The sequence below is a fragment of the Zeus faber genome, assembly GCF_960531495.2.
Source record: "Zeus faber genome assembly, chromosome: 18".
Lineage (NCBI taxonomy): Eukaryota > Metazoa > Chordata > Actinopteri > Zeiformes > Zeidae > Zeus > Zeus faber.
Window position 1 is genome coordinate 29,416,683 of NC_137210.1, and position 15,255 is coordinate 29,431,937.

The following is a 15,255-nucleotide window of genomic DNA, read 5'->3' on the forward strand; positions in this document are numbered from 1 at the left end:
TATAATTAGTTCATTTGAAAATTTGTTTTTATTTCATGATTGAAATAAATTTTTATCTAAATGTTTTATCTCGACTTTGTATTTTTATTGGACACTAATTCTCACTGCAATGATCTGCTTGAAAATATTTTAACACCATCAGCGATGATGTCATTTAATTTAATTGACCACATCCAGCGGCAGCTTTCAGGGTGGAAGACGGTTCACTGGTCCTGCTGCTTCATGTGCAAAAATACTGTGTGTGTGTGTGTGTGTTAAAACGTCTTTGCACTCTCTGGTTTCTGAGCAGGTGGCGGCTGCTCGTCCATGTTGTTATTTTAATACAAATATCTTCCCGTCAGCAGCGCAGGGATATTTCTGACGGATGATTTCATGGTGAGAGGTTGACATCTTGGACGTGCGGTGGTTTCATGTCCTCTTATATCGGGCTGGGATTGCCCCGACGCTTCAAACCAGTCACACCTCTTCCAGTTCCTATCACATGGCAGCAACACCGCGCCCCCTCCATTGAACGTCAATATGGGCAGGAAACAAGATCAACACCAACATAAATAACACAAAGTAGCAACACCACAGATAAAAAACTGGAGCTTCAGATCCGGCCCCAGGATGGAGGGGGTGGAGGTCGGGCGAGGCGTCGGGGCGAGGCCCGGGCTTCAGATCCGGCCCCCCGGATGGAGGCGTGACGTAAATAAAGAGGAGTGGAGTGTTTGTTAATGTGCAATTCTTTATTGATACGACGACAGGAGCAAAGTGAGGATGTTGGTTCTGTTCTGGTCAGAACTAGAAGCTCTTTCTGGACTTCCACTAGATCTTCATCCATGAAGCAGAGGAACCAAAATGAATCCTCAGCTGTTTGTAAATAATAACGTTTTAGAGACTTTTTGACATTTTGCGGTGAAGTCAGATACTTTGAATCACAACAGAACTTTGAAGGATGAAACACTGTTTGAATGATGCTCTGGACTCTTGACGGAAATCAGTCGTTTCTTAACAAGTGGAACGTGAGTCACTGTGAATTAAAGTAAAACTAACTTTACAAAACTACTCTTTACAAAGATATTAACACCTCAACAAAACCAGATGATTCTCTTGTCACACTGAGTTCTTAAGCCTCCACATGGGAGGAGGAATACACCACCAACACCTCGCGGCCATTTTGCTCGTGTCTCAGGGAGGGAGCCTCAGAGGAGCAGCTGGGCTCATCATGACGATGCGGATCCGTCCCCAAACTGTGAAAGTCATGGCAGCTCCCTCAAGGTGTTGAAGGTTCGAGCACCGGGACGGCGGGGGGTTGGTTGGGGGGTTATCCTGCTAACTTTAGAATATTTACACTGTGTCGTCTGAAATGGACTTTCCAGTGGCTCAAATTTTGATGGAATGGCACCGATGTAGAATGGGAGGAACCTTCTCAGCCAATGAGAACCTGGGACCTTCTGCTTTGGTTGCTTCAGTATCTGGGCGTTGGGTGTCATGTTTGGTCCTACAGTAGCTTCTCAGTAAACGTCTTCTTCCTCCTGCTCCCCTACGGAGGGCGGGCAGGTTGCGGGCGTAGAGAAGGGTGTTGCGCTTCACCCCCGCAGCCTACTCATCAGGGGCTCCATGGCCGACAGGAAGCAGGCCTCGAACTCCTGCTCGGTGAAGCGCTCGGCCGAGCGCCGGGCGTTGCGTTGGATCGCTCGGCGCTCGGCCGCCGGCAGCGCCAGGATGGTTTCCATGGCCGCGGCGTAGCCGTCCTCGCTGTCCGCCAGGAAGCCCGTCTGGCCACCGTCGTACGGGACCACGATGTCCAGCTTGGGGCCTCCGGAGCGGTGAGCCAGGATGATGGTGCCCGCAGCCATGCACTCCACCACACCTGGAGGGGGTTCAACATGAGGAACCTGGCTTTAAGATGGACGCTGTGAAACGCTCCGATTAGCATGTTAGCATAGATAAATAAAATACAATATAAAAATATAATGGTTAGAGTTGGTAGGGTTTGTCATGTGTAGTTTAGGGTTAGTAGGGTGTGGGTTATTAATGTGTGGGTCAGGGTTAGTTAGTAGTGTACTGTTGGGGTTAGGGTTAGAAGTGTATGGGTCAGTAGGGTTAGGATTTACCAATCCCAAAGTGCTCGTTCCACATGGTGTGCAGGCCGATGGTGGCCTTCCCCAGCTCCCTCCTCAGCTCCTCGAAGGGCACGTTAAGCCTGAACTCCACCTGGTCCTTCACCTGCAGGTCCTCACACAGGCCCCTCAGCTCCAGAACCCTCTCCCTGTCCTCTTGGTTCCTGCAGCCGCCGATCAGAACCAGCTTCAGCGCTTCCCGCCGCAGCCCTCCCCGCTCCTCCAGCCGGTCCAGCAGCTTCCGGAAGGCTCGGATCTGGAGCCGGTGGTCCTTCTCCGGACGGAACTGCCCCACCGAGACGATGGAGCGATACTTCCTGTCCCTGTCGACGCCAAGCTCCTCCCACGCCTCCTCCCCGTCCTCCTCCCCCTCTAGGGGGACCTCCAGGAAGGCCCTGACATTGCAGGGGGGGTAGACCACGCTGGTGCGGCTGGGGGAGCGCCACAGGGCCAGGATGTGGCCCAGTGTCCAGGTGGAGTTGACCATGATGAGGTCGCAGCAGGAGCCCGCCAGGCCGTAGAGCAGAGCGAAGCAGCAGTAGTACAGCACCTTAGCGGCACTCAGCAAAGGATTCTGGGAAATGTAGTCTGGGTTGTTGAACCTGCAGCACAGGACCACGGGACGGGAAGAGATGGAGTGGACAATTTGGATGAATTTATCATCATGGAATTTGGAAAAAACTTAGATATTCAAAATCACTGCACAGGGAATTGTTCAGACTTTGTGAGTAAAAAAGTCAGTTTTGGTTTCTGTGGAGCTTGGAGGTCACTGGTCACATCCGTCCATCTCTACACTGAAACGTTCATTTAAAACATAGGTCCCTGACCTGGGGTTCCTCTCCCGGACCACGGACAGCATGTCAGTGCTGACCGTGGGGTAGTGCACGTAGCTGGCCACCTTGCAGCCGCCCAGGCAGCGGAAGACGGCCAGAGTGAAGGCGTAGCCCATGGAGTCCACATAGAGATCTGGGACGAAGGACTCGAGGGCCTCCCAAGCTGAAACACACAGCGCAGAACAGAAACTTTATTTATAAAGCAACACTTCAAGGACGACAATGAAGGGATGAAAAGAAAGCACAACAGAGAATAAACACATGACAGAGGCAAGGAGAAAAAAACAGAGAGAAAAACACACCATTGGCTGTTGACCCATGACAGGTGATGCGAGGTGTTGGACAGAAGGCTCATGATAGGATTCTATATCTCTGTAGTCGTATTGATATTACATTTTCTAATTGATTTAGAAATTGAAACGAAATAATTGAATCGTATCAGATTATTGATGTTTTAACAAAGCCCGATCTAATAACCCCTTGATCTCCAGAGAAAATACAATGGGATGGAGGCGTACCCAGGAACATGGAGCCCAGGCTCTGGCCCAGCAGGGTGAAGTGAGGGTAGCAGCCGGCCTCCACCAGCGCACGGTGACGGAGGAAGATGAAGGTGACGGGGCGTGGCAGTGTGATATCGAACCTCTGCCGGGCCACCTCCAGGATCTGCTCTCCAGTGACGCCCTGGTCCCCAGTGTACACCACGAAGGACACGCCGGGGTGTCTGCAACACAACGGAAGCTCTTGATGATTATTAAAGAGTGGCTTTGCAGGTTGAGAATTTGAACTCCACTCGGATGCAACGGCATCCAACACCGTGTGGTGAATTCACTAAAGGATTACATGGCTTTAGCAGCCATTAAACCTGCACAAGACAAAAAGAAACCGTGTAATTCTCAAAAGCACCCACAAAAGGGTGAGAACACCCCTAACTGCACTGCCAAACAAATAGTGTCTCGGTGCGCCGGTGCTATTTGCACGCATGTAAAAGTCATTGTGCATAATTGCCGCAAAATTGGCCCCTTTCTATGCAAACGAGCATCGTCGCAAAAACATCCAATTCACAAACATCAGCGTTAATAGCCACAAGCACAATGACAAAAAATACTTTATTACTATGACTGTCTTCAGAGAACTGCTCTGCTCTGAAGTGAACTGCTCGGTCCCCCTTGTTACGCACGGGGAGATCCCGGGGGAGGGGGACCCCGTGTGTAATGGGGCGCGGGGGGCAGGGGTTTCCCCGGGGTCTCCCCCCTCCACCCCCTCGGGACACCAGGACACCCTCCCTTATAAGGGAAATTTTGGAATCTCATCAAACCGTTTAAAGGAGCACACCGTGGCAGGTGGAAGGAGGACACAGGTTGAGGACAGCAGCATGGGCTGCCGTCACACACACACACACACACACACACACACACACACACACACACACACACACACACACACACACACACACACACACACACACACACACACACACACACACACACACACACGTTATAGCATTTACGAGCAAAAGAGGCCGGTGATGTAACATTGCAAGTGAACGTGAGCTGCCGATAAAACACAAGGAGACGTGGGGTTCTTTCACAAGATGAACTTCAATGCAGAATTGTGGAGATTAATGGCCAGAGGGCGGTGATGCAACACAACAAGAGCGATCCGCCATAAAAACCCAAAAATAATAAGAAGTCAGGAGTTCACTTTGAGACACTAGAGAAGAGCAGGTCCACTTGTGTCAGAGACATTAGGACACTTTCATGACACTGAATTAATGTGAAGATTCCCCAAAATCGAAGCACACGGAACGGATGATGAGCGCAGCAGCGCTGACGGTGCTGAACAAGCTTCGTCTGGAGGGGTTGCTGTGTGACGTGGTGATCACAGTGGACAATGTGGAGTTCAGCGCTCATAAAATCGTCCTGATTGCTTGCAGTGACTACTTCAGGTGGGTCGCTCAAAGGAAGCTGTCAATCTGGCAAAATGCCTTCTATTAAATTATGACGCTGTCTCTGCAAACACAGTTCTAAACACCTTGTTGTGGGACTTTTTTGGCGGCTTGCATCCTGTTTTGTTACATCTGCTTCAATATAAGAGTGTGTGCCTGTGCAAGTCCACCAACATGACAACAATCCTGCCCTCTTCAAATACCTCATCAGGATTCCTGCTGAGGATACACACCCAATCCCAAGAATTCCACCCGGATCCAAGTCCCGATGGGTTTCCTGTCTGACTCCCTCTTCCATTTGTTCTCTTCCCATAGTAGAATGATTGTACTCATGTTTAATTTCCTGTCTCCATTAAGTTTACCTGGGGTTTGTCCCCTGTCAATCAGTCTGATGAGCTCAAACTCCACTCACAGGGCTCTCTTCACTGGTGTCTTGGCCCAATCAGAAAAGAGAATCTACAGCATCCCCGGTGTTTCTGCAGAGATAATGCATCTTCTTGTGGAGTACGCCTACACCCGCTCCATCACTGTAACGATGGAGAATGTAGAGGAGCTTCTTGCTGCAGCGGACTACCTCTCCATGCTGGATCTTTTACAAGTATGCTGTGACTTCCTCAAGAACCAGCTCCGTCCAGAGATCTGCATTGGCATCTGGAGGTTCGCCGACATCTACTCGTGCCTCGCGCTAAGACACAAAGCCTACCTCTACATGCTGCAGAACTTTGAAGAGATTTGCATCTCGGAGGAGTTTCTGGAGCTGACACTGCAGCAGCTGACCACTGTCATCAGTGAGGATGAGCTGAACGTCCACCAGGAGAGCGTTGTGTTTGAGGCCGTCCTGCGCTGGATCAACCACCGTGCCCAGGATCGCAGGGACCACTTGCCCCTGCTCCTACCTAAGATTCGTCTGGGCTTGATGACTGCAGGCTACTTAGTGAGAAACGTGAAAAACCATGAACTGTTGATAGACAGCGCTGAGTGCAAGCCAATCGTCATTGACGCTCTGAAGGCCAGATATGAGATTAACCTCAGTGGTCGTTCTAGCTCAGGCTTCAGCAACTCTCTGACCCGCCCCCGCCTGCCCTTTGCCATCCTACTGGCCATCGGAGGCTGGAGTGGCGGTAGTCCAACCAATGGCATTGAGGCGTATGATGCCCGAGCAGATCAGTGGGTTAATGTAACTAATAGCAATGAGAGCCCAAGGGCATATCACGGCGCTGCTTTCCTCAACAGCTTTGTGTACTGCCTTGGTGGCTTTGATGGTGTGAATTATTTCAACAGCGTGCGAAAGTTTGACCTTGTCACCCGCAACTGGCACCAGGTTGCACCCATGTACATGCGACGCTGTTACGTCAGCGTTGCTGTGCTTGAGGGCTGCATCTATTCCATGGGAGGCTTTGACGGACACATGAGGCAGAACACAGCGGAGCGCTACGAACCAGAGACTAACCAGTGGACTCTGATCGCGCCCATGCATGACAGAAGGAGCGACGCCAATGCCACAACGCTGCAGGGAAAGATTTACATCTGTGGTGGCTTCACAGGGGATGAATGCCTGATGAGTGCAGAGTATTACAACCCTGCGACCAACCAGTGGACAATGATCCCGCCCATGTCTACAAGGCGCAGCGGAGTGGGGGTTGTTGCATATGGAGATAGTGTTTACGCGGTTGGAGGCTTCGATGGCGCCAACCGCCTGCGCAGTGTCGAAGCGTTCAACCCCATCAGTAACACCTGGCGAGCGGTTCCCTCCATGTGCAATCCCCGCAGCAACTTTGGCCTGGAGGTGGTTGACAACAAACTCTTCGTCGTGGGAGGCTTCAACGGTTTCACCTTGTTAGACGTGGAGTTCTACGATGAGCAGATGGAGGAGTGGTCCGATGTTGAAGACATGGGGATTTTCCGCAGCGCGTTGAGTTGCTGTGTGGCCTACGACCTCTCCAACATGACAGAATATGCTGTTCAACGGGACGCCATCACCCTCTGAGGGGGATGGAACCTGAAACCCCAGTACCCTGATCCAGTATAACCCCCCAACCCTTCAGCCCTTACCTCAGTCCTCCACCTATCAATGGAAAAACGCATTCTTTGAAAAACAAAAGAGTTATTGGCTCTGTTAAGGCAACGAAAAAGACACTAAAGAGGGAGCACAAGTGCATTTACACGATACCCCAGACGCAAGACAACATAACATGGTTTAAAATTAGATCAGTGTCACGTTGCTGGGGCGTTGAATCAACCTTAATAAATGATTTCATGCAATAACATAAATATCAACTTATCTGATAAGTTTGCATTATCTTGATAAAAAATGTAAAGCCATTGTTGTTGTTGTTGACGTCCCAACTTCTGCCATCACGATATGCGATCATGATGTGTACGGTCGCAGGATTACAAACTAAGCAGATTTACGATTAAATCATCAATCGGCAATCCACATCAATTGCGATTGACGTTGATAACGTACAATGTTTTTACTTTTTTTTAATCCACCAGGAAAAGTCCGAGCATTGAAACGGTGTCAGTGCTATTCACTGCGTTCTGAAACTGTTGTGCTGTCAAGTAACTACTTGTGATGGGATCTCACTTTCCCACTCTATATGCAGATCTCGTGATTATAAAATAGCAATATATAATATTATCTCATAGAGAAAGATTTGAATTGATTTTATTTCCTTAGTTTCTAACTTGTATGGAAAATGAAAAAACATAAACCTAACTCAGAGAATTGGAGCACAGTTTTTTATTTCTCCTCCAGACGGTCTTTTTATTTTAGATCTGTTTATTTGTGTTTGTTTCCTACATGGATGAAATGAAATTAAGGGACTGTCCCGTTCCGTCCCAGAAGACCCTGTGCGTCCCACTGTCACGCACGTCTACCCGTTTCTTTGGGATTTAATTTAGTAAAAATTGGATGTTTTGTGTAAATACTTTACTTGTCAAAAATAAATCCTGCACTTCTGGAACAAGAGACCGCATTACATTACGTTCTATGGGCACTCACCCCCCCTTTCCGATAAGTTTGTCAATTGCCGATCGCTGTCCCCCAGCGCTCTCATGGTGATCAATGGAGATTTTAATCACGTCACCCCCTCCAAAATCCTGACAGAACCTGATACACTTTGTCTCATGTTGTCAGGCATGAGACAAGGTGGCAGCCCGCCACCACCCGGACTGTGACGATGTGGTCTAAGAACGACAAGGGGGCCCTCCTGGAGGGCCACTGTGAGGACATCAAGGGACTCTCCCATTGTGTTACAGATTACATCCATTTCTGTGAGGACAGGATCATACCCACCAAGAAGGTACGCTGCATCCCCAACCATAATCCGTGGATTAACAAGGATGCGATTAAAGCCCCCTCAATAAGGGGAGGGAGGGAGGAGGCCAAATCAGTGGAGAGGAGTCTTATGGGGGAAGCAAGAAATTGTGACAGGGAGGACAGACGACAAGCTGCAGCAGAACAGTGAGGCCAGGGAGGCACTGAATGAGATGAAAAGAATGACTGGCTACAGTAAGTCAGGGCCAGCCGTGCAAGGAAACATGGAACATGCAAATGAGTGGAACCAGTTTTTCAACACATTGACAGTCAATCCCCTGTAAGCTCAACAGGCTGGTCCAACCCATCCAATACTGCCCCCATCTGCTGCTGCTCTCCTCTGCACCTGCTACTGCAGCAGAGGGGCTACAGCAGCAAAAGACCACACCGGGTGCCGCTCCTGTCAGCTCACAACAGGAAAGTCATCTGGCTACAACTGGCACAGGCACCAACAATGGAGGAATAGAAGATTGTAAACACGTTGCCTGGTCTGATGAGTCTCCATTTCAGCTGCCACCGTCACATGGTCGGAGCAGAATGTGGTGTAAACAACATGAAAGCATGGCTCCATCCTGCCTGGTATCAAGGGTTCAGGCTGGTGGTGCTGGTGGTGTAATGGTGCGGGGGATATTTTCTTGCCACACTTTGGGCCGCTTAGTACCAGCTGAGCATGGTTTAAGGCCACAGCGTACCTGAGTATTGTTGCTGAGCATGTCCATCCCATAATAAAACATGACGATGAGTTGACTGTTCTCCAACAGCCTCCACCCTCACCACATGTCAATCCAGTAGAGCGGCTTTGGGAGGTGGTGCAACGGGAGCTTGGCATCATGGATGTGTAGCCCACAAACGCGAGGCTGGCTATACAGACTTTCTATGCCAGCTTATTACCAGTACTATCATTGCACCACCTCAATCTCCCCGGTTGCTGTCTAATCATTTATCTTAATTTTAATGGGTATTCTAAAAAAAACAAAAATCTGTTGCACACACACAATGAATTTTGTTTTTCTTTTAAGGCGTTGCTGTAGATATAGAGCAAAATGATAGATGTTTGTATGGAAATACTTTTCAGTACAAAATATCAGATTACGCTCTTACATGTTGCCTACCATCAAATGCACGTTCCCATTGTGAAAACTGTGAAAATAAATACAGAACTTTTTTATCATTTGTCCAACATGGACCGTCATGTTCCAGACATTTTCTGGTCAAATCCCAGCACAAATCCTCGATGTATGGTATGTAAATATCTCTCGGGGGGAATAGGACATCCTTAACGGCCTCAAAACCATCCCATGGCTACGTCAGCTTGTTGTGTGGCCCACCTGGTCTGGAGGGCTCGCAGGGCGCACCACAGCACGCGCTCCCCGCCTCCTCCAGCGTTGCAGTAGGGGTGGAAGAAGGCCACGGTCGGGGAGCCGTCTAGGGCCAGACGCTGCTTCCGACGACCCTGGAGCCACGTCCGGACCCCCAGGACTGCCAGGCCCAACAGCAGGGTCAGCACCACGCTCAGGTAGACGCACGGCAGGACCAGGGACCACAGCAACCTGTGGCGAGGACAGCGGCCGTACGGAAACAATCTATGGACAACTCACCATATTGCCCCATATACTGTCGATTTTTTTCAAACAATATACCAACAACTCTAATATCTCACTCACACACACACACACACACACACACACACACACACACACACACACACACACACACACACACAGAATTATATTGTAATAGCATTGTAATGATATTGTAATCATTTAGAACGACTCATCCATTGTTATCCACGCCGGTATTATTGTATCCATATAAATCCTGAAATAATAATAAAAATAATTTTTATTTGCATTGTCCAATCCATACAGGAGATGCAACTCAAAGTGCTTCACACTGAAATCCCAGTGAATTAATGGAAATATCCAATCTATATTTATTTTTGGGGCACCAGTGTTGACAGGAAATCCCCTCCCATCTACACCCAACTCTATGAGCATCACCCCGCCCACACTCCGTACATTTCGGTATATTTTGTTTTCTTGCTATTTCTTCAGCCTTCAGCCTTTTTATGCCAATTATCTGCACCTCAACGCACCAACTACCACCAAGACAACCTCCTCGATATGAAAATGTACTTAAGGACTGAACCGTTCTGGTTCGCGATCGATTGAAAATCGTTGAATTCCAAAATCACATCTTTCCATCCAAATGTCAGGGGGAGTTTTGTCCCGATGTCACAATAAATAAGATGGGAATAAGGTGACGTTTCCTGAATGTTCAAAACCAAATCTCATCTTCATGAGGTGGATGTGTCTTCTTACACTACTACATGATAATACAATGATAACCACAACTGAAAGGTCACCATCATGACGGCCCCAACCCTGAGCACCATCTAACGTTCCAGCTCAACTTAACCCTCTAACGTTCCACCTCAACTTAACCCTCAAACGTTCCACCTCAACTTAACCCTCTAACGTTCCACCTCAACTTAACCCTCTAACGTTCCACCTCAACTTAACCCTCTAACGTTCCACCTCAACTTAACCCTCTAACGTTCCAGCTCAACTTAACCCTCTAACGTTCCACCTCAACTTAACCCTCTAACGTTCCACCTCAACTTAACCCTCTAACGTTCCACCTCAATTTAACCCTCTAAAGTTCCACCTCAACTTAACCCTCTAACGTTCCACCTCAACTTAACCCTCTAACGTTCCACCTCAACTTAACCCTCTAACGTTCCACCTCAACTTAACCATGTAACGTTCCACCTCAACTTAACCCTCTAACGTTCCACCTCAACTTAACCCTCTAACGTTCCACCTCAACTTAACCCTCTAACGTTCCACCTCAACTTAACCATGTAACGTTCCACCTCAACTTAACCCTCTAACGTTCCACCTCAACTTAACCCTCTAACGTTCCACCTCAACTTAACCCTCTAACGTTCCACCTCAATTTAACCCTCTAACGTTCCACCTCAATTTAACCCTCTAACGTTCCACCTCAATTTAACCCTCTAACGTTCCACCTCAATTTAACCCTCTAACGTTCCACCTCAACTTAACCCTCTAACGTTCCACCTCAACTTAACCCTCTATAGCATTATACCTAAACTTAACCATCTAGGTAAGGAGTATTTGGGTGGAATAAACCTTTAAAACTAATTCACTAGGGTTCTGGGTCGTGGTCCTGAAACTGCAGCCTCCTCTATAGGGAATGTGGAGTTTGACGGTTGCTATGGGTTGTTTTGTGTTGCTATGGGTTGCTATGGGTTGTTTTGTGTTGCTATGGGTTGCTATGGGTTGTTTTGTGTTGCTATGGGTTGCTATGGACTCAGGTCACCATTTTTGGAGGATCGCTTCCATTCGATCTCATAGAGAAACAGCTAAAATGTACAAAATGTACCGAAGGGAGACAGGGAGTGGGAACAAGAAGGGTTGAGGTCTCACACAAGATGGCTGCATGATTTTGGGTGGCAGTTTTCACCGAGACTTCCAAACATATTGAAAATAAAACTTTCATTCACAGTCCATGTGAGTGATCCTCCAAATATGGCGGCAGGCTCCAGCGACGTGACGTCAGCTTCACATCATATCACGTTATATCTTTGTTATTCCACGATATTTAAAGTCTTATTTAATTATATATACTTTTGAAAATATCTGGCTTCGCTACATAATACATAGAAAGGAAATAGTTGTTATATACAGTACATACATAGAGTATATATAATAAATGACATCTTCGGCCATTTCCTTCCTAAAATGTGGTGAATAATAATATACAATAACAACCCTACATTATTATGATTGATATGTTTCCACTCCGGCACTGTTTACCTGATCAGGTCGCAGAAACACAACGACGAGCTGTGCAGGTGCAGCCCGTAGTCTGCCATGTTGAACCCGGAAATGAACACGGAAGTGCTGGTCAGCTGACCAGCTCCTGCTTCTCTGATTGGCTCTGTGCCTGTGTCTGTGTCTGTGTCGTCGTCATATACGTTGAACGACGTTTATTATCATTATTATTATTATTATTATTATTATTATTAATAATAATAATAATAATAATAATAATAATAATGATAATAATAATAATGATAATAATGATAATAATAATGATAATAATAATAATAATAATAATAATAATGATAATAGTAATAATAATAATAATAATAACAATAATAATCATAATCATAATAACCATAATAATAATAATGATAATAATCATTATTATTATTATTATTATTATTATTATTATTATAATCATAATAATAATAATAATAATAATAATAATAATAATGATAATAATAATAATGATAATAATAATAATGATCATCATAATAATAATAATGATAATATTAATAATGATAACAATAATAATAATAATAATAATAATAATAAAAATAGTGATGATAATAATAATAATAATAATTAAAAAAATAATAATAATAATAATAATCATCATCATCATCATAGTAATAATAATCATAATAATAATTATAAAAATATATTATCAATATTTTCTTACTTTAAATTGTTCTTATTTTAGGAACAAATGTAAAACTGCCTCAGACTGTAAACTGTAAATGTAATGGGCAGATTAGAACAATAATTAATACAGCAGTTAAAAATAATACATATGAGTAAATATACAATCCAATATTATAAAATCTAAATGAGAAAAAAAAGCGAATTAACTACTTTTTCTTCTATTTTCTTGCAGTGAAGCATCGATGAAGGAATCTGTGTCCAGCGATGAAGCCACTTTAAAGTGGTTGGAGACTGAAGCTTCCTTTATTGTTACGTCCGTTGTACAAGTACAAGGGAGTGAAGGTCTGAGGTCACTCCACCGGACGGTGCTCTGGACCCAGAGCTCCACCGGGCGGTGCTCTGGACCCGGAGCTCCACCGGGCGGTGCTCTGGACCCGGAGCTCCACCAGGTGGTGCTCTGGGATGTCTGCCAGTATCATATTATATTAGATGAGACACTTGATTGGTGCCTGTGGGGAAAGTGTGGTGTCACAGCAGAACAAACATTCACTTCAACAGGAACTAACAGTGTTGAACAACAGCTTAAAAACCCAATAAATGAGTGGAGAGCATCATTCAGACCATGTTGCATTTATTGTGCTGCTTCTTCTTTCTTCCAAAGTTCTGTTGCGATTCAAAGTATCTGACTTCACCGCATAATGTCAAAAAGTCTCTAAAACGTTATTATTTACAAACAGCTGAGGATTCATTTTGGTTCCTCTGCTTCATGGATGAAGATCTAGTGGAAGTCCAGAAAGAGCTTCTAGTTCTGACCAGAACAGAACCAACATCCTCACTTTGCTCCTGTCGTCGTATCAATAAAGAATTGCACATTAACAAACACTCCACTCCTCTTTATTTACGTCACGCCTCCATCCTGGGGCCGGATCTGAAGCCCGGGCCTCGCCCCGACGCCTCGCCCGGCCTCCACCCCCTCCATCCTGGGCTCTGGATTGTCCGGTGAAGGTCCGGGTCCGGGATGGTCCAGGATGGATGTAGTGTCTCGTGTGTGTACTGTGTACTGTGTCGTTTATGTACTGTGTCATGTGTGTACTGTGCACTGTGTACTGTGTTGTGTGTACTGCGTCGTGTGTACTGTGTACTGTGTCGTACTTGTATACTCACAGTACACAGTACACACACCTCACAGTACACAGTACACCCAGTATACCGTACACAATGCACACAACACATTACACAGTACACACAGTACACACAGTACACTGTACACAGTACACCCGCAACACAATACACAGTAGACAGTCCACACATGACAGTACACACCCGACACAGTACACAGTACATACACGACACAGTACACAGTACACACACGACACACTACACAGTACACACACGACCCAGTACACACACGACACAGTACACATGACACACACAACACAGTACACAGTACACAGTACGATATTAAACCTTTTGGACAAAGTAGCTCCATAGGTAGTTTGGGAGTTGACCTTAGAAACAAAAGTGTGGAAATGATCGAGTTGAAATGAGGATCAACAGACGAGCTTCACTCAAGCTGCTCCTTCATCTCCTTCAGTTCCTTCAGCTCCTTCATCTCCTTCATCTCCTTCATCTCCTTCAGTTCCCTCATCTCCTTCATCTCCTTCATCTCCTTCATCTCCTTCAGCTCCTTCATCTCCTTCATCTCCTTCATCTCCTTCATTTCCTTCATCTCCTTCATCTCCTTCAGCTCCTTCATCTCCTTCAAGTTCAAGTTCAAGAGATTATTTGTCACATACACATGTTCATACATATATACATTGAAATGTCATGACACCCAGTGATTACGCACAATAAACTCTATAAGCTCTAAAAATACTAAAAAATACCAAAACATCTCCATCTCCTTCATCTTCTTCATCTCCTTCATCTCCTTCATCTCCTTCATCTTCTTCATCTCCATCATCTCCATCATCTCCTTCATCTTCTTCATCTCCATCATCTTCTTTATCTTCTTCAGCTTCTTCATGTCCATCATCTCCTACATCTTCTTCATCTTCTCCATCTCCATCATCTCCTTCATCTTCTTCATCTCCACCATCTTCTTCATCTCCATCATCTCCTTCATCTTCTTCATCTTCTTCATCTGCATCATCTTCTTCATGTTCTTCATCTCCTTCATCTTCCTCATCTCCTTCATCTTCTTCATCTCCTTCATCTCCTTCATCTCCTTCATCTTCTTCATCTCCTTCATCTTCCTCATCTCCTTCATCTTCTTCATCTCCTTCATCTCCTTCATCTTCTTCATCTTCTTCATCTCCTTCATCTTCCTCATCTCCTTCATCTTCTTCATCTTCTTCATCTCCTTCATCTTCCTCATCTCCTTCATCTCCTTCATCTCCTTCATCTCCTTCATCTTCTTCATCTCCTTCATCTTCTTCATCTCCTTCATCTCCTTCATCTTCTTCATCTCCTTCAGCTCCTTCATCTTCTTCATCCGTTCAGTGTTCTGTGTTTTCTTGGCTTTGGGTGATCTAACCCTAACCCTGGGTGTAGAAGC

The 15,255-nt window shown here is 45.9% G+C and overlaps 2 protein-coding genes across 2 annotated transcripts; one reads left to right on the forward strand and one right to left on the reverse strand.

Moving 5' to 3' along the window:
* Positions 1–724: 724 nt before the first annotated feature.
* Positions 725–12,103, reverse strand: LOC307244163 (GDP-Man:Man(3)GlcNAc(2)-PP-Dol alpha-1,2-mannosyltransferase-like; the record flags this gene model as incomplete). The annotated part of the gene is made up of 6 exons (XM_080019235.1): positions 725–1,855; positions 2,100–2,707; positions 2,933–3,101; positions 3,457–3,659; positions 9,531–9,752; positions 12,045–12,103. The coding sequence occupies 6 exons, from the start codon at positions 12,101–12,103 to the stop codon at positions 1,572–1,574; spliced, it is 1,545 nt and encodes a 514-aa protein (XP_079875361.1). The 3' UTR covers positions 725–1,571.
* On the forward strand, positions 4,750–6,870 carry LOC307244339 (kelch-like protein 10; the record flags this gene model as incomplete). Its single annotated transcript, XM_080019488.1, has 2 exons — positions 4,750–4,883; positions 5,271–6,870. The coding sequence occupies 2 exons, from the start codon at positions 4,750–4,752 to the stop codon at positions 6,868–6,870; spliced, it is 1,734 nt and encodes a 577-aa protein (XP_079875614.1).
* Positions 12,104–15,255: the final 3,152 nt, after the last annotated feature.